The following is a 25,862-nucleotide window of genomic DNA, read 5'->3' on the forward strand; positions in this document are numbered from 1 at the left end:
ATGGGAAATGTAACTACTTTCTTGACGAAAAGCCCAATTGTGATCAGTTTTATTTGCACTTTGGTAGCTCGTAATCTACTGGCATTCCACCCAGGGTGTAACCCAACGTTATTCCCTATGCTGCCTGGGTGGATGTCTCGAGATCGGACAAAACCCTAAACACAAATTCAATATAACAAAATTCCCTTCATTATTTCGAGTCTCATGTTTAGATATTGCATTCAAATGCTTCGGTTTAAAAGTTTTCCAAACTACTCAGGCATGGTTGAAAATTTCCTCACAAACACAATTTTATGTCTTTCATAATAATTGGACTTGGTTCCGTAGCCTCACACCCCCCAAGGTTGTGGGTTTGACTCCCTGTCCCTGAAACTTGCATATCCCTGTGTTGCATGGGTTCCCTCCTGGCAGTCCGAGTACACGCCCATACGTGGGTAGATGAATCCTCAAAATATCCTAAATATCCTCATGTGACTGAGTGCGTGAGTGTGTCTCCCAACCCGGATGTCCTCTATATTGAGCCCTTTGCTTCCTGCAACATTTTCCAAGGTCACTGTAGCCCTGTACTGGACAAATTGTCATGGGAGAAGGTGGCTGCATAATTGCACAAAAACAAACACTATAAATGTGCAGTATTCAGTCCTATGACGATTAATGCTTAGAGCTACGATTCTAAAGTAATACGACTGCTGGTATAAACCGATGATTTAACTCATAATCTGAATTAAGACTGCAGTTTATTTTGCCTTCCTGTTCACGTTTTTCATGTTTTTACAATATCAAAATAATTATTATGCAGTATTACTTCCAACCTCTTTCGGTACAATGGAGCTTAAACCATTAAGAGAATATGTAGAGAATTATTTTGTTGCAGTTATGCAAATGCATGCAGAGGAAGGGTTTAAGCTGAGGCTGAGCCATCGATAGACCTCCTCCACGGCCGCCTCCCTCTACGGCGTCCGGGGGGCGGGGCAGCCCCCCCTCCCGCTGGGCTCCTCACCTGTCCCCTTCTTGCAGGTGAAGGTTAGATGGTAGTTACACGGCACGTCATTCCACTGCCCATCCTCGTGCCAGATCATCACCGCACAGTCTTCTCCAGCAGAGAAGAAGTTGTCTGGCTGGTTTGGTCTCCAGTTCTCATATTGCTGAAAAATTGAAAAAATTTAAATAAAAAAAATGAAACCACGCCTTGACAAAAAACTGCTAATAAACGCCATGACAAGTCAATGCCCCAAAGCTTACTGCTGTCTGAAACTACAATGCCCTCCATCAGACATGCATACAAACTCTTAGCACCTGTAAAACTGACTATTGTCACTATTACGGCACCCCTAGATTTACAAGTTTGTCATTTGATTAAAATGTATGGAAATTCAATGTAAATTATTTTATTGTAAAACACTGTTGAATGATTAATATATCAATTCTCCGTGAATCAGAATCAGAATTCTTCATTAAACCGGGATGGAAATCTTGTTTTGTTACTGTTCGTCCAGCCAAGAAAAGGGAATTAAGTAGACATACGATAACAAGAGCAAACCAATTTAATAATAAAGGATTATTGATGAACATTTTCTGGCAAAAAAAAATACAGCAGCTGTGTGGTATGGTGTAACAGCTCTGATATAATTCCTTCCTCCACAGGAACATTCACACACATTTTATGGCAGTTAAATTATATTAATTAGCCTTCTATATAGCTGTGAAAATAATACAATAATATCAAGCAGTGCAAAACAGTGTGATGTATTCCAAGATGAAAAATTTTATTTCATCATCCACCAGGTTGATTCTGTAGCACATTGCTGAAGTAAGCAGATTTTGAATAGCGGAGGGCAAAGCAAGATCACAGAGCACGCAGTGCTGACAAAAATGCATTGCGTGCGCTTCATCTCACCACTAGAGGGGGCTAACCCTCCATTTCAAATGACACAACAGCCTCTCGGTGCTGCTAGATTTGGAACCACAACCAAATCTCCAGATGCTTCAGAGGTTTGATTTCCCCCCCCCCCATTTTTCCTAATTGCAATTTTAAAAGTCACGGAAAATGGCGGAGAATATTCCTACGCAGTTGTTCAACAGTGAATGATCGCTTCACCCAAAGGCTTCATATTGTTCCGTCCTGCCTCAAAGCTCAGAGGAAACTAGCTCATTCTGAAGTAATTTGTGTCAGGCTGATACGGAGTGAGCTGCAGTTAGTTCTGGCAAATAAGTGCCTGCAGCGATTGGCCCTCCTCGGGGGCCTGTGAGCGGGGGCCACGGTCTGGCTGTGGCCATTGGCGTCACACCACCATTAACTGGCACCGCCGTTCCTAAGGGACGAGCGAGAGAACGGCAAACATGCCCACAGAAGGTAGTGTCCCCATTTTGACCCAGATATCCCTCCCTGATCTTTGATTAGAGGAATGCACTGAACTCATGCTGCCCAGTGATATCAAACACAGTCCTCTTCTGGGAAACTCCCCACCCTTAAAAATGGAAACAAAAACAGGCCTAATATAAATGTAAATCAATAATAGTGAAGTTATGCATTTAACTGCAGGTTTAATCAGTGCAGTAACAAGGTTATTATATTTTTGAGGGATATGACTTAGGAAGCCAGACATAAATGATGTAATGTCTATGACCTAAGAAGCAAAACTCCGCTAACGAAATCCAATAATCAACACGTTTTGCCACAGCTTTGACTTTGATCTATTGCTCTTGATTTGCAGCCTTTCAGGTTATTTTATTAGTAATAGGTGAGAGGGCTGCTGGAACAGCCCATTCTGCACCTGGAATACTTCCACTGTACAATGTAATAAGCATTTCACTGCAGGTTGTATTGTGTATGATGATGCATGTGACAAACAGAATTGGAATTTGGAATTGGAATTTGATTTGAATTTGTACATGGCACTTAAGTGTCAACAACTCCTCGCAGTCGTGGGGCATCACTGACTGAGCAGAGGCTGGGACTGTAGTTGACTGACTGAATGGTTTTATTCTTTTCCTTTCGTCACTGCACACTTTGCTGGATTCTCCAGGATGTGCTGCAATCTCTCAGCTGGCTGTTGGTGTGACACAGTGTACTGCTGTGACACCTTACTGACGATCACTGCAGTATTCTGCTGCCACTGTTACTCTCCTTTGCTTAGGGGATGCTTTTTTGCCGAGGAGGCATATCTGCCTCTTCAGCTGCGCATGTATAATGCAGTCTGAGTCGTAACTTGGTTAAAGGTTAATTAAGCACCCGAAAGAAACAACAGGATATGAAACTAAAAACTTTTTGTGCTGCATCCACTTTATTTAATTACTACAATATCTGCTATTCTTCATCTCTCTACTGGTGGTTGACGGATGCATGGATGCATGGATGGATGCAGGGATGCATGAATGGATGCATGGTTGGTAATATCTGCTCTTAATGGCAGTATCACTGATAACAGTAAATTACATGTAAATGGGTTAACAATGACAACATTGCATGATAACCTTCCTGACAGTTAGTATTACCTGAAAAATATGTTCAACAAATATAGGTGTGTTTTAACAGCATCTGAAGAACACTCCCAGAATGCAGTGCACCATAGCGTAATGATTTCAGTTTTTGTGGATGTGCAGCAGGGATGGCTATACATTATGTACATTTTGACCTTGAAGCTTTTATATCATCGGCTGCTTCCTTTCTTCGCGTGCGGGACGCCTTGCTGCTTCCTTTCTTCGCGTGCGGGACGCCTTGCTGCTTCCTTTCTTCGCGTGCGGGACGCCTTGCTGCTTCCTTTCTTCGCGTGCGGGACGCCTTGCTGCTTCCTTTCTTCGCGTGCGGGATGCCTTGCTGCTTCCTTTCTTCGCGTGCGGGACGCCTTGCTGCTTCCTTTCTTCGCGTGCGGGATGCCTTGCTCTCTATCGGCCTCAGACAGCTATGAATACTCTTCCTGATCTTGGCTTCTTGCCTCTGGTCTTTCAACAGCGTAGCTCAAGTTTTGCCTCCTCTGTCATTATGTGATGCAAACACACTGCATCATACCTCCTGCACAGATGCTCGCAGTTAGACTTTTGAAGTTCGGCTTGGTAGGTTTTCCCCAGACTTCTTTCGTTAGTTTACTTCCCAGTGATGATTTTGAGGACAGGTGTGGCCCATCTGCCCTCCCCCCCACCAATTCCCGTCGCCCCCACTCTCTACCTCCACTTCCTAAATTGTCTTTCTACACCTGTTCACCAACCTCTCTCTAAAGCTCTCCCTCAATCTTTTTGCACAATTGTTCAGGAACAAAATCACACGAATGAACAGCCTCCCTCCCTCTATTCTTGTTTTCTCTCCCCTATCCTCCAGTGCAGCTCCATATCTGAATTTGAAAGGAAGGTCTTTCTGTAAATCCCCGCACGTAAACACAGACTCCATCACAACACAGCTCGTTTGGTTACTTGGTAAGATCCAAGTATTTACACACAAAGTATGAGATAAATATCTTCAACCATACTGACAAAGTGGGAAACGAATATTTCTAAATGAATTAGCTCCCGTGTTTAGTCTCTTCAGTCACATCACTATCAGACAGAAACTGTTCTCCAATGCTAGCACAATTTTAACAAGCATTGGAAGGTCTATTCTTACAGTGCAAAAACTGGAAACTGTATGACTCATCACAGAAAAATAAAGATTCTTTCCTTACCATGGGTCGGCCATCAGTCCAGCGGAAGTCATTCTCAAACATCTTATCATTCAAGCCAATCCATTGATAGTCATGTCCCAACCCTGTGATAGGTACAATGAAGGAATCAATTATTTCACCATATTACACCACATTAGTATCATGAACCCATTTTCCATTAATCATACCTTCTTTTTCAAATGGCTGCTTTACAATTGAAATCAGAAGTATTTCCCTGGCTACTGATTATAGTTGAATGTTAATGTCATTATTCCACAAAATCATATAGGTTATTGAGTATCATAAGAGCACGGTTATCTGGAACACAGCTATGGCATTATAGGAGAATGTACTGTATAAGCATTAAACTTATAATCAATTTGCCAGGGATATATTATGGATGTTATACATATAGGAATTCAACACTCTTATTTGTCTGCAGTGGGATGGTGAGAATCTTAGTTCAGGAACCAAAACTAGGTTCTGCAGAAAAGGCAGCCAAAGGCCTATGACCTAAAACAACTGAAGACACATCTCAATGAGGACCTTGTGAACGTGAAGTGCGTCAGCTTTGTCTGGGAAAACAAACTGGAAATGGACACCAATGAGAGAGTCAGCTGTCCTGGGAGCTTATAATTAAAGCTCTCCAGCTGGGCACTTCCTTGACCACCATGGATGTAGGCTGAGGTAAAGTGGAGAGGACAAGCCCCACTCAGTGTTGAAAGAGTGTTAAATTACATCAGTGTCATCCAAAAGAATGCGTCAGCCGTATTGACAATTCTGTCACTAGCAGATCTCTAACAATATCTCCTGCCTGCAAATCAGGACTCTGAAACCAATGAGGCTTTTACCCTCTACCCTCTGAGCTTTTAATTAAAGCCGTCTGACACTTACGGTTCACAAAGAGCTGCTCCTCGTGTGAAAGCACGCTAACCAGGTGCGCCCCCTGCAGTCTGCACTCGCGCTCCGCCGAGTCCCAGGTACGCCGGTGGCTGAAGTACTTGTAGCAGTGGCCCTGGAACTTGTACCAGCCATAGTCACATGTTTCCGTGTCTGATAAGAGAGAGAAGCAGGGCATCCGGTCAAACTCGAGCAATCAGAAATGAATAAGCGGACATCTTACATACATTTGCTGCTGTACTGTAAGACTGTACACAACAGTCTAGGGTGGCGTTTGCCTAAAAGATGCAGGCCTAGACATGGCTGACGAGCTCTCATTAACTGCGCAGGAGATGAGATGCTGGATAAAGGCCGATGCACAATCAAAGTTTTGTGGAGGCCTATATTCTCCACGGGTATATTTTATATTTCATAACATACAATACTTCAAGAAAGTTTGAAAATACTTTGCATTGTAATCAACTTACAACAACAATATGCTTCACGTTTCTAAGCCTGTATTTGAATTGGGTTCGATCCAGTGGAAGCACTTTGCATCACTGCCCCACATACATGCTACATTAAACTTTGAGCAGCGTCCCTTGGTCTCCAAAGAAGTCACTGCGCTTTCCAGTCAGTGATTTCCTTGTGCAGAACATCTGCTGGAGGCATTAGGTATCTAAAAATGTCTGTGTAAGAGAAGAGTACACTGCACACTATTCTGAATGACTGCTAAGTTAAAGGCTCTAATCAGGCACCTGGAATCTTTTATTTTTTATATAGCGAGACTTCCAAGGCAACAATGAAGACATCCACAACTTTCCAAAGAAAGAAACTAACAAATGAACTCAAGCACAGAGAAGATGTTTGTTCCACTTTTAGCTACTTGTAGTTCTTCACAAACTCATACTGTCATTTTTTGGCCCTTGAGTGCACATCATTCCTGTTTTGGTGGGTGAATTTACTTCTGTTAACAATGAATCTCATTGCCCTTTACAGCTTGCCGAACCACAAATGACTTACTGTGGCTCACAAACAAAATCTCCTTTAACTGCCGTTGTGTTGAATCAGGCTTTACAGTGCGCCAAATGACAAGGGTGCGTTTGTTGGACCATAAATAAGAGTTGCTTCTAAATGATTAACTAGTCATAAAAAGCCATACAGAATATATAGGGAAAATATAATTTTGTATACAATGACAGTTCACAAAATTCAGAGCCAAACTGAATGAACAAATGAATGAATGAAGAACTTTTAACTGTGTATGTACTGCAAAAAATGCACAAAAATACATATATATTCAGAAAATATGTAAGTAAAGTAACTCATCATAATTAAACTATATATAAAAAACATACTGATCATACTGACATATGCACTAATAAAATCCATAAATATCCTTTGAAATCTTGCAGCAATTGTTGTTCATTCCTAATATGGTGTTTATTCATTTAAAGCATTCCTAAATTTACTGTATGAGTTTCTATTGACAAGCACTGGTGCCAGAGTAGATCAAGTGAAGGCAGATTAACAACAGACCCTAGATTAGTTTTTTTCAGAACGTAGCGCAAATGTGAAATATCCCCTGAAAAGTTTAGCACTTCCTGTGAAACATGAAAATGTGAAAGGGATTGTAAGCACCAGAGAAGGGCTCCCCTTCACAGGCGAGTCCATGTCTGAAACAGCAGCCTTAGCAAATAAAGCTAAACTCAAGTGTGGCGAACAGGTAAATAAAATGACCTTTTGTGAATAAAGAAACTCCACAAGCATCCTTCATATGGGACAAACAAACAGCTTGAGCACTGCAGTAACATCAGTCTGGAGTACTTCCCCTTCATTACAGTGGCAGCATTTAGAGAACAAATTGTGCAGTAATTGAAAGAGAGGATGCAATCTGAGGATTATAATGAAAAAGAAGAAATAGGAAAATAATTGTAAGGTTGCTTACATATTTCATTAGACATAATGAATGTTCTTTTTTTCGTGGTCCCCATAAGGGAAAACTTTATTTAACAGAAATCTGTGACTACAATGAAAAAAACTAAAAGTGAAAAAACTCTTGTACTTAGTTTGGTTACTTATGGTTATGGTTAGGGCTGGGTAGGGCTTAAGGTCGTCATAGTTAGCATTAGCATTTTTCTCATAGAAAAAGAATGAGCGGTCCCCATAAGGATAGGTATACCCGACATGTGCGTGTGTGTGTGTGTGTGTGCGTGTGACCGTCTTCCATTCTCAGCGCCGGGCCCCCCCCCCCCCCATTACTGCTCTGGTACACCTGGGCAGGATAAACTCTGCTCCCCACGGCTGATAGATAGGTGCCCAAATAAAGTCCCGCATCGTCCCCCAACTCTCATTAGTTGCTGTTCTGTTTGCCCAGCACTCTCTATTTGCCTGTGCTGGGAAAGTCCGACTTTAAATACACTGTAAATAGTCTATTCCTTCTGTGTTTAAACTACTAATGTTACTGAGGGTAAGGAAGCGGTAGGGAGTGGGTGCACATTTTTACTTTGTATTTTTTCCTGTTTGGTTACAACTAGGGTGGTAAGAGTTTTGTTTATTTGCTTTTGTTTGATAGGTTAAAACCACATAATAGTTTTGTTTGTCGTTTCTAATGCCTCAGTCCTGAGGTAATTTGTCTTTGCTTAATATTTTTTAATAAACACCTTGCGTTATTATTAAAATCCATTGACTAACTAGCATATTGGGTGCTTATGATGATGATGACGATGATGATGATGATGAAGACTCTGTCCTCCCTGAGCCAAGGCTGTAACAACTGACATTACTTTTGTTTGACACACTTCTGAACTAAGATATTCAGGTAACACTAAAAGAGACTCTTTAAAGTGTCACTGCTGTGTAGATGTCTTCCCTAAATGTCACGCTATCTGACCTTTCACCTTATGGGTCAGAGGGGCTTGTGGGTGAACCGGCCACATGGTTCACATTAGTAAATACCACCCACAGCCCTGTCTCCAGCAGTGTGTCCTGGTAACCCTATATCAGACACACCTTCTTTAACTTCCTTTTTGAGGTCTTTGCTAGATAGTAATTTGTCTGGTTTATCTGCCTGGCTTATCACCAAGAGCAGCCCTACCAAGAAGTCTAGATGATGCAGTTTGTCCCATATATACCGATCAATCTACATCCCTATCCATGCTCATGGGCTGTAGCTAGTGACTGAATAAAACACACAAGTTCACAAGTACAAGTGGCCAAACCCAGCTGCCAGGGGTCACTCTCCATGAGAAGGTTAGGAGTTTGGAGGTCTGGACGTTCTCCCAGAGATAGAGAATAGAGCCATTGCTATTTTGGATCCAGAGGAGTCAGCCGAGGAAGCTTGGGCATCTCATATGGAGGCCACCTGGTCAGCTTCCGGATGCGTCCCACTCCACAGAGACCTCAAGGCAGACCTTCAACACCCTGGAAGTATTATACCTTCCATCTGGTTTGGGAACATCTGGGAATCCCACAAAATGATGTTGAGCAGCGTTTCTCTGCTGATTGGTCCCTCCCCTTCAGTCTTTTTAGCTCAGTTGAATTAAATCATTTCCTCCATAAGCAATTGTGAATTACGAATCTTGTATCAACTGCATATTAGCATGGAATTATCTAGCGTGGTGGCATTTACTGCTCATTTGTATGGGGGGAAAAGGCAGAGATTATAATTACTGCTTCAGTTCTTCAAAGCACCAAAAACGGGGTTTGAGAGAACAAAATGTGGGTGAATAATGGCTGTACTGAGGAACTGAAGTTTATGGCGTCTTTGGCGAAAGTGACTCAGTTTTTCTGGAGATCTGATCCCATAGGAAGCCTGAACAGCCAAACAAGGAGCCAAAATGAGGGCAGGAGGAAGCAGCCATGTTTACAAACAGGGTAAACTGTAAATAGCTATTTCTTTTGATGAATTAAAACAATAACTGAAAACAATGAGATATTAATTAAACCTTCAAAATAATGCCAAGCTAAAAAGCTTTCTGAACTCAAGTCAGATATTTAAAATTATGTTTCCGTCAGTAACAAACAAAACAAACTGATACAAAAGAAAACAACATAAATAAAAATAATGTGAAGGTCTTTTATCTAATTACCTAATACCATCCCTTTATATATTGTAATTCTTTCTCCAGCTGTAAAACCACTTGGAAAAATAATGGTCCCTCTTTTTTCTTCCTTTTTTCTTCCGATTCTCTGGCAGCAAATCCTGAGAAAGCAGCTGTGTGTAGCAGTCAGGCGCAGCAGTAAACGGCCACTGGGCAATCGCAGCACCACGAGGTTTTCACCCACCGTGTCGCTGTGTTTATCGGGTCAAATCCTAACACAGTCTAGCATGAACTGTCCTCCTTCATTCAGAAACGCCACTCAAAGGATCAAACAAGAGTCCGACTGGGGCTGCCAACATCCTCGATGCTTCGCTTTGTTGGAGGCCTAGCCGAAGGTGCGGCAATATTGACATACGTGACACGGCCAGCGAGAGAACGTCAGCTGTGTCCCTGCAAAAGCCACAGGTTTTATAGAGCTGTGCTCTGGGAGGAAAAGGAACAGGGACTCAGCCTGGGAGTACTGCCCCACACAGGCAGTTAGACAAACAGGCAAGTCAGCTCAGGAAAGGACCCCACTCTCTGGTTTAGAGGAAGGCCTCTTCACTCTACCACTGTCACGACATACAAAAATATGAAATCTGACAATATACTTAGAAACAATTACCTGGACTTTGTGGCATGTGCTGCTTTATTACATTATGGTTACTTTTTGTAGTGTAATGCATGTGCTGTTATTATTATTATTATTATCATCATTATTATTATTATTAGCATTAGCATTATTAGCATTATTATATTTGCAGTCATGCAAACTATGAAAAAAAGAGTCCACACATTTCCTGACACCTGGAACTACTGGAACAGTCTGTGACTCCTTAAACTTATTTTAGAGAAATGCCTGGAGATAACTAAGCATGCCAGGTGATGGACTCTTATTCTGCTGAAGGTTAGCATTATGCTTCCTTAGCATCTGGATTAAAATTACAGCAGCCAAGTCTCCCCAAATGACCATTAAGCTAATTTCCTTGGCTCCAAAGCCTGCCCTAAACCTGACCTCCAGCTGTGCTTCCTGTGCAAGACGCTCTACAGCTCTACAGAATCTCAGAAAAGAAAAAAGACCAGGAGAGACCTGCTAAAACTGTCAAGTAAAGCCTTTGTCAAGAAAAGTTTGGTACATGTAGCAGTTTACAGCTAAATAGTCATACTCATTAACACCTGGTTTACAGAACAATCAAACATACAGCCAAAAATAGTTCAACAGACTCTTTCATTCACTCATTCATACAACTTAAGATATGACAATGTATAATGTTAAATGCTTTCTCATAATGTAATTAGTATCTGTTACTTAAAAATGTAATGACCTTATTTGATTCACTTTGTAAATCTATGTACCCAAATGTACAGTGGAATTCTACATTCCTCAGAGTATCACTCCAATTTTGTAATGATTGATATAAAACTTTTCATACTGTTTCCAAAAACTGATCTGTTATCCATCTTCATAACTAATTCATTTTGTGAATAGATTGAACCTGAAACTGACATCCATCCATCCATCCATCCATTTGTCCTATGCAGGGTCATGGGAAGCCATGGGCACATGGCAGGGAACAGTCCAGTATAGACTGCAAGCCATCACAAGGCACATACACACACTCGTACCTACGGAGAACTTGGTAACTCCACTTACCCTCAGTCTGTATTTGGACTATGGGGGGAAACCAGAGAACTCAAAGGAAACCTCACAATGACACAGGAAGAACATGCAATCTCCACACGCATGGAGCCATCGCAGAGATTCGAACTCCAGCCCCAGAGGTGTGATACAACAGCTGACAGATATATATTAATGTTAAATCTGTTTCTGCAGGTCACTGAAATGTGAAAAGTTGCAAGACTCACCGTGTTCACAGAGAGGGCCAGTGTAGCTGGGCAGACAGACACAGGTAAAGGACTTTACACCATCAATGCATGTCGCCCCATTGTGGCAGGGGTTCGACTGGCATTCATCTGTGTCTGCAAGCATGAGAAACAGAAAGAAATGCAACTACAGTACAAGCAAAACACTTATTGTGATGTTAGATGGTTTTAAAATAAAACACCGAAATGTTAGCCTGCAGTTTCTGAGAATAACTCTTGTGCATTAGGCCAGTAACGTCACAGGAAGCAAACATTACAAGAGGCCAGGATACCTGTTTCACACCGTTCTCCATTAAAACCAGGCGGACATACACAATGGTGAACTTTTCCTTGGACAAAGCAGGAGCCTCCATTTTGGCAAGCATTGTCAGTGCAGGTAAACACTCCTGTGAAGACAGACAGCCATTACTAAACACTTAGCTATTCAAAGCAAGCATGAAGAAGACACAAATGCTATGTGAGAACTTTGTGACAAAAGATATTGGGTACACATGTTCCATGACGTTATATAATAGGATACCTGGAATTTCAACAGTCTGGCCCTCAACTGTGTAACTTGTCTCAAGTTGGTCTGTTGCTTCTGTCCCAGAGTGAGGTGGTTCTGCTTCAACAGTTTCAGGTCCAGAAATAGCATTGTAGTCAACGGCTTCATCAGGAATGACAGTGGAAGCCATTTCAGTACTTGAGTCAGTCACTTCTGTGTCTATTGTCCCCACAGTAGGTGTTGCATCTGTTGAAGGTTAGCATTATGCTTCATTAGCATCTGGATTAAAATTACAGCAGCCAAGTCTCCCCAAATGACCATTAAGCTAATTTCCTTGGCTCCAAAGCCTGCCCTAAACCTGACCTCCAGCTGTGCTTCCTGTGCAAGACGCTCTACAGCTCTACAGAATCTCAGAAAAGAAAAAAGACCAGGAGAGACCTGCTAAAACTGTCAAGTAAAGCCTTTGTCAAGAAAAGTTTGGTACCTGTAGCAGTTTACAGCTAAATAGTCATACTCATTAACACCTGGTTTACAGAACAATCAAACATACAGCCAAAAATAGTTCAACAGACTCTTTCATTCACTCATTCATACAACTTAAGATATGACAATGTATCACCTGAAAGCTCCTTTATTTGATAATGTAAATAAATACTAATGTTAAATGCTTTCTCATAATGTAATTAGTATCTGTTACTTAAAAATGTAATGACCTTATTTGATTCACTTTGTAAATCTATGTACCCAAATGTACAGTGGAATTCTACATTCCTCAGAGTAACACTCCAATTTTGTAATGACTGATATAAAACTTTTCATACTTGTTTCCAAAAACTGATCTGTTATTCAACTTCATAACTAATTCATTTTGTGAATAGATTGAACCTGAAGCTGACATCCATCCATCCATCCATTTGTCCTATGCAGGGTCATGGGAATCCATGGGCACAAGGCAGGGAACAGTCCAGTATAGACTGCAAGCCATCACAAGGCACATACACACACTCGTACCTACAGAGAACTTGATAACTCCACTTACCCTCAGTCTGTATTTGGACTGTGGGGGGGAACCAGAGAACTCAAAGGAAACCTCACAATGACACAGGAAGAACATGCAAACTCCACACGCATGGAGCCATCGCAGAGATTCGAACTCCAGCCCCAGAGGTGTGATACAACAGCTGACAGATATATATTAATGTTAAATCTGTTTCTGCAGGTCACTGAAATGTGAAAAGTTGCAAGACTCACCGTGTTCACAGAGAGGGCCAGTGTAGCTGGGCAGACAGACACAGGTAAAGGACTTTACACCATCAATGCATGTCGCCCCATTGTGGCAGGGGTTCGACTGGCATTCATCTGTGTCTGCAAGCATGAGAAACAGAAAGAAATGCAACTACAGTACAAGCAAAATGCTTATTGTGATGTTCGATGGTTTTAAAATAAAACACCGAAATGTTAGCCTGCAGTTTCTGAGAATAACTCTTGTGCATTAGGCCAGTAACGTCACAGGAAGCAAACATTACAAGAGGCCAGGATACCTGTTTCACACCGTTCTCCATTAAAACCAGGCGGACATACACAATGGTGAACTTTTCCTTGGACAAAGCAGGAGCCTCCATTTTGGCAAACATTGTCAGTGCAGGTAAACACTCCTGTGAAGACAGACAGCCATTACTAAACACTTAGCTATTCAAAGCAAGCATGAAGAAGACACAATTGCTATGTGAGAACTTTGTGACAAAAGATATTGGGTACACATGTTCCATGACGTTATATAATAGGATACCTGGAATTTCAACAGTCTGGCCCTCAACTGTGTAACTTGTCTCAAGTTGGTCTGTTGCTTCTGTCCCAGAGTGAGGTGGTTCTGCTTCAACAGTTTCAGGTCCAGAAATAGCATTGTAGTCAACGGCTTCATCAGGAATGACAGTGGAAGCCATTTCAGTACTTGAGTCAGTCACTTCTGTGTCTATTGTCCCCACAGTAGGTGTTTCATCCTTGCTTTTGTCACCCACACCCTTCTCATCCCCTGTCACGCTCTCTTGGCTGTCTACATCCCCCTGGGTCACACTTGTTGTACTGTTTGGAAGAGAAGGCGGCAACGTTTCAGGCTGGATAGTCGTTGCTGCGATTTCCCGGTGCACTGTGTCCTGCCAAATTGAAGCAATCTCTGTAGAGGCCTGCAGGAAGGACTCTTTAGACGTGGTTTTCTCAGGCTTTGGAATACCTGCAGTGTCTGATTGATTGTCCATTCCAGTTGATACCTCAATGGATTCAGTAACAGAAGTGGAAGCATCCATTGATGGCCCATCGCCAGAGATAAAATCTCCAGAAAATTCACTTGCAGGGGACAATGGGACTGTGAATATGACAGGTGTGGGCAACTCAGGCACCACTGGATAAAGAGCTGCTGATGCATTTACTTCTTCACCAGATCCCTCTGGTACTAGGGTCGTCAAAAGTGGGGACTGTACTGTTAGTGGTGTCTCACCTGCAGCCTCTTCTGTTTGAATGGTGGGAACAAAATGTGAAGAAGATTCAAGGGGTGCCTCTGTATCCACATCGATTATAGGCACTGAGGCCTCTACCAGGCTCTGTGAAGTAGGTGATAAAAGCTCATCCGCAACTTTCATTTCATCGGTCAGATTGGTTGTCTTCTCCTCAAGCTCTGTGACTGATAAAATGGCAAGACCGCTACCTGTTGGTGTTGGCATCAGAAGCTGCTGTGTGTCGTTATCTTGGGAATGAACAGTTGGAGTTCCAGTAGATGAAATGGCAGAGGTCTGGCTGGATGTTTCCCTCACCAGTGAATCTGCTGTCTTGGGTGACTGAGGGGTGCTCTGTATTTCTGGACTATAACCCTCTGCGCTGCCTTCTGTCTCTGCCAGTAAAGGAGAAACTGTTCTTGACTCTGAAATATCCTTTATTAAGACTGTTACGGCTGGCACTTCTCCTGAAGAATCTTGGATTGCATTTTCTCCATCATACGTCGATGCCTCACTTTCCTGTGTAACAACGCCACTGCCAAGTTCAGTACTTGACTCACGAGGTAATACTGTACTTATTTCCACCTGCGGTATGTGTCCGCTCGCCATAGTTGTTTCTTGTGACATTATGCTGTCAGTATGTACTGACAATACCTGAACTGTAAACTGTATATTTTCCTCTAAGCCTTTACTCGCGGTGACAAGGGGGGTCGTTGAGGTCTCAGTCTCAGAAACTGTGAACCAGGGGGAAGTGGTCTGTTTTGGCTGCACTGATGTTAGACCAGGAGGGTAGACATCTTGTGCTGAGCCCTCGCTGTCAGCAGAAGCAGAATATTCAGTGTCTTCAGTCGTTTCTTGCTGAGTTGGGGTTCCAGGACCATCTATAACAACAGGACTAGTTTGGAACGGGGATACAGTAGAAAACACTCCCACTGAAACGTCTGTGAAGGTCTTATCTGTTTCTCTGACTTCTGCCTCATCAGTTGTAACTGTCACTGAGACATCAGAAGCTGTGGTAGACACCACAGCCGCCTCTCCAGATCCATCTACCCGTTTGGTTTCTGCTCCATAATCAGTTGGATGCGTTGCTGATCCTTCTGTGTCTTCAGATGCTGTAGTGCTGGGCGACACTGATGCCTCAGAAGAGGGCATAAGCTCTAGAATCACTTCCTTCGAAGTGGGTAAGAGTGGCGTTTCCTTTGTTGGGAAACTCTCACTCAGTGATGTGGCCACAGCAGCTTCCTCTGTAATCAGGGTGGCATCAGTGCCCATAATGCTTTGTGTAATTTCTATTGTTGGGCCTTCTGGTGTGAAAGATCCAGTTTCCAGGGTATATTTTTCATAGTCTCCATCCTCTCCCAGTTGGGTGAAGTCCACCATTCCTGGAGAAGCAGTCTCAAATTGGTCTCCTCGTGCTTCCTGCTCTTCAGAAAACGATTCATGAGTGAGTTCTTGCTTCCCATTAATAAAACTCACAGTCGGTGCGAGTGTGACAGTGGAAGCGGGAATCAAATCCAGCTCTCCAGAACCAATGATCGGATCGTCCAACCTTGTGAGAGTGTGAGAAACTGAACTGATGAGAGAAGATTCCAGAGAAGTTGCGTTACCAGCTTGCTGCAGGAGTCCCAGAACTGTGTCAACTGTAAAATTAAAAAGGACATAAAATCAGCAAAAAAAACATTTAAGCTCACATGAGTTTGGAAGCAGCAAAGTCTGACTTAAGCTGTGCGAGCAGCTCCACAAAATGACAACAACCTCATTCGGCTTGTTTTTAATCTTAACCGAAAGCATTGCAGAAATTAGTTAAAAGTTAGTTAAGAGTTCTTTCTATGTAGCTATCATATCGTCCTTTAGTGAGCCAGACAGCCAGGGAAAGGAAATATGTCAAATGGATGTGATTGTGTTTTCTGTGTTTTTTTTGGTTTATGGGCAATGCATTTCAACAAGGAAAGATGAACCATATCTTTATTATTATTATTATTATTATTATTATTTTACCTAGTTTGAGAATTCAATATTAACTTTAGAATTAATGTGAGCTCTTAATCCAAGTTTAAAGACAATAGAGTACTGGTATTCACTATTGTGGAAAGGAAATTGGACATTGGTAGGCCTGGGAGGGAGGCATAGTAGGTCTGTTATGTCTTAGGTCTTAGGCAAGAAGAGATTGTTTTGAATACTATGTGTCCTCGCTTCGTGATAGCTGCCTGCGGTTGGTTCTGCAGACGCTGAAGAGAGATCAGACCTTGGAGAGACAGGCAGCGGAGAAGGGGGGGGTGGGGGGGGGGGGGACCGCCTGCAGGAAGGGATTCGAAGCTGCCCCAACTGGTGCACAAAAAGTTGTAGTTGTAGTCGCAGTAGGCCATGCACAGTATGTTATGCAGTAGTACAAATGTATAAGTAATTGTTACATTGATCATGTTAATCACATGTTAACCATGTATTTGAAGTGATTCAATGACAATACGTCATTAATCAAAGGACAACCAAATATTCACAGTAATTCAATGTCATATAATCAATATCCATATACATATCTCAAGTAGGAGCATAGCAGTTGAGACATGATCTGGTAAATTGAGCAAAATGGGTGGATTATACCTTACTGTCAAGGTGAATCAATATACGTTTGAGCTTGGTTTGTTAGTGTTTTGTGGCCAATCAGGAGGATTTATCTGGAACTAAGAATTGTGGTTTATCAACTGAGTGCTCCGGGTGCTTGGGGAAGCTGGTGGCAGAGTGTGACAGAAGCGCTTTGCTGGATTGCTCGAATAAAGGAGATAACTTTGCTCACCAACGTTAACTGAGAGGTCCAGGGCTTTATTCTAAGTGGCTTCACTGGTCATTATACGACGGGATTTATCATTTTTCCACCACGCTATCTACAAAAATGTGTCTTATACTGTACAGTATATTGAAGTTTATGGCAAATATCTTTTTGCTAATTAAACAGTAATTCCTTGTCAGCTAACAAGGTTTAATAGATCTACAGACACTGAGTCACTTAAGGTTAAGCATTGACAAACAGCCGCTAATTCATTTCCTGGACAAACAGAATGTAATTGTGATGTGAAAGATCCTGCAAGCCCAACCCCTGGGAATAACATTCAGTCCAAACATCCATAAATGGTTGCAAATGGTTGCAAATTCTCCCTTACATGCAGGACTATCCGGATCTTCCATAAACAGATGTTTATTTTCATTTTCATTCCGGTATCAAACTGTTCGTCTCAAACAATCACCGCGTGGCAGATTTTCCCACAAGCTGCTACTCAGAATTAAAAAAATAATAATAACTAGCCACTCCCTCTTCAAACACCTGCATGGCTAAGGAGCTCCCGAAAAACAGAATACCAGCTGGAGTCATACGGGCCACTAAAAACTGCTGGGAAAGCAAGTGACAACTGGAAACCTGTCAGTGAAGGTTCTGGAGAGACCACCCCCCCACCATAAAACCCAGTTGTAACCTAATTTATGACCTACAGTGTCCCAAGACCGTATTGATCATTCCTCAGAGACAATGTGATCACGTATTTCAATTTCAAACTCTCACATAACCATTTCAACAAAAGTCTTTTCAAGATCCAGGAAAGACAAAGGATATAGCTAATATCTGCTTCCCCTGTAATAATAAAAGTCATCTAAACATCAGCTTAAACTAGTATCACTTTGTAACACAGCTTGCTAAGATAAAGTCACGCATATAAATTGCATCAATTATTCATCATTAAATAATATTCATGGAATATTAACAATAAGCTATATAAACATAATTGCAAGAAGTCTTCAAGCACTGCTGCCCAACATTTGCTGAAAGGTTTCATTCAGAGTTTGAAACCTTGACTGAGGCACCTTAACACGGACGACATCCACGTTTTTGCATTCATGAGATTAACGTAGGCAAGCATCCAGTGCTAATCAATATCTTAGAGCGTTAATTAACTAATCAATGGATTAAGTGAGATGCTAGTAAAAATTGGCAAAGTTAATTGGAGTGGCAGTGGTGGACCTAGCAGGCGTCTGGGAACCTAAACTGGAGTGGCAGTGGTGGACCTAGCAGGCATCTGGGAACCTAAACTGGAGTTGCAGTGGTGGACTTAGACTTTTGGGAACCTAAGCTGCGTTCTTCTAGCCATCGCACCAGACATCCATACCTTTATGGAAAAAGTCGTTTTAGTTTTTAGTCTCTTACTGCTTATTTTTATGCATTGTAATATTAAATCGTGTATTTTCTGAGCAAAGATAAATACCTTAGATACTGTAAAACTCAAAACACAATTTTCTTTTGAGCCCTGATAGATAGATCTGTTTGTGCATTTTTCCTGTGCACAGAGAGAATCCAGGCAGATTTTATTTAAGTTGGCTAATTAGGGAAATGAATTGCCCTGTAATTATATGAATTGCACCACTAATATTTGTTTTTCATATATTACACTGCAAGGTTATGCTCCAGGCCTTATTCCTGTAACAATCACTGCACTGGGAATTGTTACTAATGCACGTGTATATCTGTAAGTGATGGGCTTCAGCACCATGGACAGCTTCTGCAGCTCGAATGCGTGACATTCAGTGACAGCAAAAGTATATAAAGAGCAGAGTTCCAGAACTCATTCTCAATCACAGGGTTTCCCAATCCACAGATGGCCCACATTTTTGCTCCCTCCCAGCTCCCGTAGGGCTGTCTGGCATAGAGCTCAGAGCGAGCGAAAACATGGTCCGACTGTGGGTCTCCTAGGACCGGATTGGGAAACACTGCTCTGTCAAAAACCAACCAAACAGAAAATGAATTATGACAGTTATGGAATTGCGTAATTATATACTTTGATATTGTGCAGTATAAATTGTTATTAATCTGAAAAGCTGACTTTATTTAATCAGATCAAGCCACATTTACTGTTCCTAAAAAACAAGCTGCCTAATTACCAACTCACACATGTAATTATAGAAAGCCGTCAGCAAAAAATATACACTATAGTGTGAACACATATTTGTCATGTCATTTCTATTTACAAACTAAGTGACTGTAAAATAAGAAAGTAATATTGATTTATGCATATATTTCTTGTTGAATATTCTATAGGAAATGTATCCAATTTTCAGGGTCTGTTAAAATTGTTTTTCATAGCAGTATTTTATATTTTATTTTAGTATTTTATAAATGGCCATTATAATGTGAATTGGTGGAAGAGGATAGTAAAATATACTCACCTGAGTGGTTTTTATCATGAATGTTGACAATGATGACACGGACATGTGCTGTGTTGGTATCTTTGTCAGTGTCAGCGATGTCCCCGGCATTCCACGGGCCTGTAACTGACTCCCCAATGATTCTCGTGTCCATGGTGGTATCTTCCATCTCTTCAGTTTTGCTGATATCAGCTGTTCTCTCTGTCTCCATCAACGGGATTGTAGCGGTTGCTTTAGAAAGACTTATCAAGCCATCAAAGTCTGTGGAGCCCTCTTCCTTGTACACAACAGCAGGCTTTCCCAAATCTTGGTCTTTAGGAGAAGGTTCTTTTGATAAAAAGGATGCAGTAGTGGGTTGACTTAACCAAGTAAGTCCACTAGAAGCACTTCCTTCTTCCTGTGCCGCTGTTTTTTGATCTAAGTCCTCCACTTCTGTGGATGTAAGCAGCACAGTGGGCACGCCTGGCGTCGAATGTGGCTGTGAGCTGATTCCATCCGTCACAGGCAGCACCTCAGGCTCACTCACGCCTGGCGTCGAATGTGGCTGTGAGCTGATTCCGTCAGTCACAGGCAGCACCTCAGGCTCACTCACGCCTGGTGTCGAATGTGGCTGTGAGCTGATTCCGTCAGTCACAGGCAGCACCTCAGGCTCACTCTGTTGAACTGGGGTTGATCCCTCAACAAGACCCTGGTCATGGAGTTGAGTTGTCTCTTCCACTGCGCTACCCAGCTCCGTTTCATCCTTGGTAGGTAAGTCAAGGTAGGGGGTGGCACTTTTGGGAGTAGGCAGCTCCGGTAAGTTCTCCATTGTGACAGGATCAGCCCATGGCACTGATTCTACTTGACTGATGTCGCTCTTAGGAGCTTCTGACGGCTCAGTGTCAGCGTCAAATAGAGAAGTGGTCAGGGACGACGGAGATGGGGGAAAAGTTTGGCCAGCAGGAGCCATGCTGGTGGAGAACATGGCTGAATGCTCTTCTGTAAGCTCCTCACTGACAGGCTTTTTGCTTGCAGGTTCCCGACTTGAGACAGACACAAACTCAGGGGGGGATGATGTTGGAGAGGCGTGCGGCAGTCTGGGAGACTCAGGGATCTCCATCTCCGTTTTACTTGGTATAACGTGGACTGCACCCTCAAGCAGAACTTCAGACGCTTCGTTTTCCTCTGACGCGCTTACAGTTGGTGTGGGACCAGTGATTGTGTCCAGTGAGGTGGTTAGCTCTCTACCTAAGCAAGAGAACACAAATACCTACTGGTTATACTAGCTAAATGGGATAATAATACAGCCACACATAAACAGAAACACACATGTGCAACAGTTTGCCAGTTGTCAAGTTCACATAGCAAAATGAAAGCACTGGAAATAAATGTCAAATTAAGCCTGAGTAGAGGATAAGCATGTCTGTTTTTCCCTCCAAAAAAGGCTAACATTATTTGTTTAATGTCTCTCCATACCATATAAAACACAAGGCCTGGGATGAAGGAAGTGAACACTGAGGTTTCAAAAAATACAGGAATGTTCAGATCCACAGCGGATCACCTTGAAAGGGTTTGCTTTGGCGTCAAGCTCGGACTGGCTTGATCTGGGAATTCATATTGTCAGTGATGTCAAAATGGTCAGAGAAATGCGGCGCTATTTGCAAAGAAAGCACAGTTTTTGCCAAAAGCTTCTCTTTTTTAGACATTGTAATGTTTCATCAGTCTCATGCCTGGCTCCTACCTTCTATTTTAAGCCTCTTTTTCCCGTCATTATTTCACTGGCATAGAAACAGAAACATCTGGCTAAACCAAAAAAGCCAACTGAGCCTAAGTTTCTCAGGTTTGAATTTCGATATGCATGCATATTAACTTCAGTACCATTTAATGTAACTCCATTCAATATTAACTTTTCCTGTGGGGTATGATTTCATGTTACATCATTGCATTTTTTCCTTTGATAATATGAATATATTTTACATATGAATAGTGTTCATGCCTTCTAAACTGTGGCAACTATGGTAATTCTGTTTATAGTGCAAAATAGTTTGGGGACTTTGTCCTCCTGGCAGTAGTTCTCCATATATTAAAAGTCATTATTTTGTTTTTTTCTGAACTGTAAATCATTTGCACTGAATTTTTATTGTTTTTATTGACAGATTTGAAACAAATGACTTTGGGTGAACTATTCCAAGTCATAATTATTCTATGGTTCACTTTCTAGGAAAAACAGGGTGACACAGATGCAGTATCTAAATATCATGATTCATTTAGGGTCTAATTTAATTACTTGTGAAAATAAACAATAAACATTGAATTAAAGACTAATTGATTAAAGCAGCATAATCAGTGATCCAAGGAAGCAGTTTTGCTCTTGTGTCATAGTCCATAACAATTAATAATGTTCTTTCATCATTTATTTCCCACACAGGTGTCTTTTTGAAGCCTCTGGATTATAACCGCAGTCTTATTGTCTGAAACAGTCGTGCTTAACAGTTACGCTGTTTACAGACCATTTGGCAAAGCTAAGAAAGTAATGTGTCAGATTCAGTTACTTGATCAGAATGAAAATGTAATTACGTCTTTATCTGTCGTCCGCAGCTTCCTAACTGAAATAAATCTTCAAAGACTGCAAAGTGTCTGTAGAAAGAGGACAGTTAAGCTACGCAGATGTTATGTGGTTGGAGAAACGGCATGACGTTTGCCGACGTGAGCACAGTGCGCGGCCGGGTTTAAGAAAAAGAATGTTCTGGAGTAGAGGATGATGGCATCGCGTCCAGGGTGCTACAATGTCGGGGGGGGGGGGGGCCTGACAGGGACCCTAAAAGTGTCCAAACATAATTAGATTGGCCTGGGTTGAGGGGCCTGAGATATGCTTTCATGCGGCCCCTGATCCTGGCCCTGCTCTCCCCTCCGCCGTTATGCAAGCATGACCATTCGGTTGCTATGGAAACTCCCCTGCCCCTTACTATGACACAGCTGGATGCCTGTTAAGGTAGCCAGCTGTTACACATTAAAGACGTGGCTCCCATTTCAGCAGCTATCACTGATGTAAAACCTAGTGATCCATAACGTATGTATTAGCTGTTTTTATTAATGTTTATGCAAAAGGTTTCTTTTCTCTGTGCTTGATTTTTATTCTTCCTAATTTTCATTCTTGCAACATGGGCACCTCTGACAGCATCGCTGACGTTTGTCCTGAGACTCAGAAAGTTCATAAAATGCTCACTCTTGGATGCAGGAAATACTTATACGGAACGAAACTGGCGAGTGTGGAAGCCGGAGCTGGTCCAAGACCTAAGAATGTTGACGTAATGAACAACCAGTTCCTGAGACATGGGACCTCGCTTCTCATCTCACAGACACTCCCGTATGAGACAAGCCACGAACTCTGAATCTCAAGTGCTGGATAATGGCTCAGAAGGGGGACGGACATGATCCTGTCGAATGGCAGCGCAATGTGACCCCTGTCTATTTACTCGAAGACAGATCTCTTCCCTCCTCAGCACTGAAATCTGACCCTGACAATGAAATGCAAATCATTCTTAACTTTTTCGCCCTGCTGAACTAAAGCGAAAGTTGCAACCAAGGGTCCCCGTGGCTGCTGGCATCAGCCCCACACATAGTCATTTCAGTCTATATGACGAATTTACAGACAGATTTAAAGAGGCCTTCACAGCACAGGAGTTTGCAAGATGTTTTATCTTCACGGTTCATCAAGCCCACTGCTGACTGGACAGAAACTGGACAAAACCCAAAAACTACAATGAGGACAGGAAAAAAAAAGCACGGGGACGCCATAATAAGCTTATATTATACAAGACCGATAATGGCTCAAGACAGAAATAATGCTATCCAGGATCTGGAGAAAATAAATTAGAAGACAGATGAGAAGAAAGGTCCGGGTATTTGCTTAAGAGGAAGAAATAATGAGCACAGCACCTTCACATGAAGCTGCAGAGGGACCATTACCAGGAAAGAAAGTGAAAGGGTGCACCATCATTCACTAGGTGAGAAGCACCGAGGGCCATAATGTTGCTGACACCCTCATGCTGGGTCTTGTCTTCACATGTTCTCCTGCACCATCAAGCCAACCTCAGTTCCAGCCCTGTCTGCCTGAACTACAACATCAGTCCTTATACTTCTTTGTTTCCCTATAATGTGTAAATGAGAGGATGCCTTCTTCATACACAATATTCAGCTGTATGCAGATGTGCATTTCAATTTCAATTCATAATTTAAAATATCACTAGATATTTAAATTATATTGATTTAATAATATTTCAGGTGAAAGAAATCCATACAAAAACTATAAATAACTCTGCAGTCATGACTAAAAGAATCAGGCAGACGCAAAACCTGTCTAATGCTTCAGCTGTGTGTGTGTGTGTGTGTGTGTGTGTGTCCAGGTATATCTTACCTTATGGAGACCAAATGTCCCCACGTGATGAATACCCGTTTTTTTACCTTATGTGGACCAGGAAACTAGGAAAACTAAAAAAAATATGGGAAAACTCCATTTTATAAAAATCCGTGACTGCAATGAAAAAACTAAAAATGCAAAAACTCTTACTTATGGTTACTTATGGTTATGGTTAGGGCTGGGTGTCATAGTTAGCGTTAGCATTTTTCCCATAGAAATGAATGAGCGGTCCCCAAAAAGATATGATTACACGACTGTGTGTGTGTGTGGGTGTGTGTTGTTAAAAATCTCCAGTTGGCACAACCATGAAAACAGCATAAACCATAACAAGAATGTAAACCATTACAAGTTTTGTGAAAGTACTGCAGTTAAGAATTATTTTTTATAAGAAATTCTTGTCACCTTAGCCAACAATTTAATGAATTTAGGCTGTACTCCATGAATATGTAATAGGAAAAAACTCCTTATTATATAATTTTACATACATCTTACTCTGATCACCGTTATATACCTAGAATGAAAGAATGAAAGAATCAGAATTTTATTTCTAATAAAAGAGGTGTGTGCCTCAGTGTGCTCGGACTTTGTGCCTGTAATCGGAAGGTTGCTGGTTCGAATCTCATGGTTAGCAGTGTGATTTCACATTTGAGCCCCTGAGAAAGGCCCTTCACTCCAGTTGCTCTGGGGACACTGTCTAACTGCCCTGCCTGATCTGCACTTGTAGGTTTCTTCAAAGAAAAGTCTCTGCTAAGTAAATGTAATGTAAATGGCTAACTATTGTAAATAATTACAGTGTTTGTTCCAGGATGGCACAGACTTGCCATAATGGGAGACAGGAAGATGACAGGCTGACTTACCTTTGAAGCAGTAGGCTCCCAGCTTGATCGTGGGGTGGGGAAAGCCTGTCTGATTTCTGAAGCGGTACAGGGTCCGCACCCCCAACAGGCCCCCGCCGCACTGAGTACGGGGTATGGAGATGGGGTAGCGGGCACTGCCATCCGCCAGCCAGCCGTAGTCACAGCGGTCCATGCCCTGCCTCCAGGCGGCATGAAGGTGCCCTGGCTGTGCCAAAGTGGCCTCAAGACGCTCGCAGGCTGCCCAGGCCTCCTCCAGGGTCAGCTTGTCATTGCCAGGCATGAAGAACACTTCCCCTATGGACACAGTCCATGCATAAATCAACATAGACTGAGTGACTCAGACTGGGAATGGACTCAGACGTAGTTCAGCCCCCAGGAGGCTGTACCCTGAATCGCAAAATTTAGATCGTGCTGCACAAGCGGCAAGCACCAACACCGTCCACGTTTAAAGCCGGGTTAAAAACCCATTTTTATTATTTGGCTTTTTTGAACATATTATTGTAGCAAAAAAAATGACATATTGGACTGCTGTTCTGGAATACCACTGGATAAAGATGAACAAGTCTTTCGTTTTTAATGGGTTGTTGCCTTCGTGTGATATATATATATATATATCCCATGCATTATGGATTGTAAGATGCGCCTTTTCATATGTTTTCTGAATCCCAAAACTTTCTCATCATGACAGTTCCCCACCCAGTGAATCTCTGGATAGGAATTCAAACTGAGGTCATGAACTAGTGTTAAATAGTAGGAGTGTTTCTGAAATTAGGTCAGTGTCTGATGTCACAGGCGCCCAGCAAGGTACCAAAGCCCAGAATCCTGTGTGGCGTGTCGGTGCTGCAGCATTTACCAGCCCCTCCGCCCCCAATTGGCGATTGTTTTCATTTACATTTTGGGGCCTAAAAAATAGCCCCATGCTCTATTGTTCAATTCAACTTCGGTCCAACACACTTATGCTTATCCT

At 42.2% G+C, this 25,862-nt stretch overlaps 1 protein-coding gene across 1 annotated transcript in view; it reads right to left on the bottom strand.

Moving 5' to 3' along the window:
• vcanb (versican b) overlaps positions 1-25,862 on the bottom strand; it is a 36,421-nt gene that overhangs the window by 2,492 nt on the left and 8,067 nt on the right. Inside the window, exons 7-17 of the mRNA XM_072714132.1 lie at positions 24,896-25,189; positions 19,661-20,866; positions 13,753-16,092; positions 13,505-13,618; positions 13,215-13,328; positions 12,000-12,209; positions 11,752-11,865; positions 11,462-11,575; positions 5,529-5,687; positions 4,656-4,738; positions 1,001-1,145 (exon numbers count right to left, since the gene is read on the bottom strand). Coding sequence (XP_072570233.1) covers positions 1,001-1,145; positions 4,656-4,738; positions 5,529-5,687; positions 11,462-11,575; positions 11,752-11,865; positions 12,000-12,209; positions 13,215-13,328; positions 13,505-13,618; positions 13,753-16,092; positions 19,661-20,866; positions 24,896-25,189 — 4,893 coding nt within the window. The remainder of the gene's footprint in view (positions 1-1,000; positions 1,146-4,655; positions 4,739-5,528; positions 5,688-11,461; positions 11,576-11,751; positions 11,866-11,999; positions 12,210-13,214; positions 13,329-13,504; positions 13,619-13,752; positions 16,093-19,660; positions 20,867-24,895; positions 25,190-25,862) is intronic.

This window comes from Paramormyrops kingsleyae, chromosome 7, assembly GCF_048594095.1.
Source record: "Paramormyrops kingsleyae isolate MSU_618 chromosome 7, PKINGS_0.4, whole genome shotgun sequence".
NCBI lineage: Eukaryota > Metazoa > Chordata > Actinopteri > Osteoglossiformes > Mormyridae > Paramormyrops > Paramormyrops kingsleyae.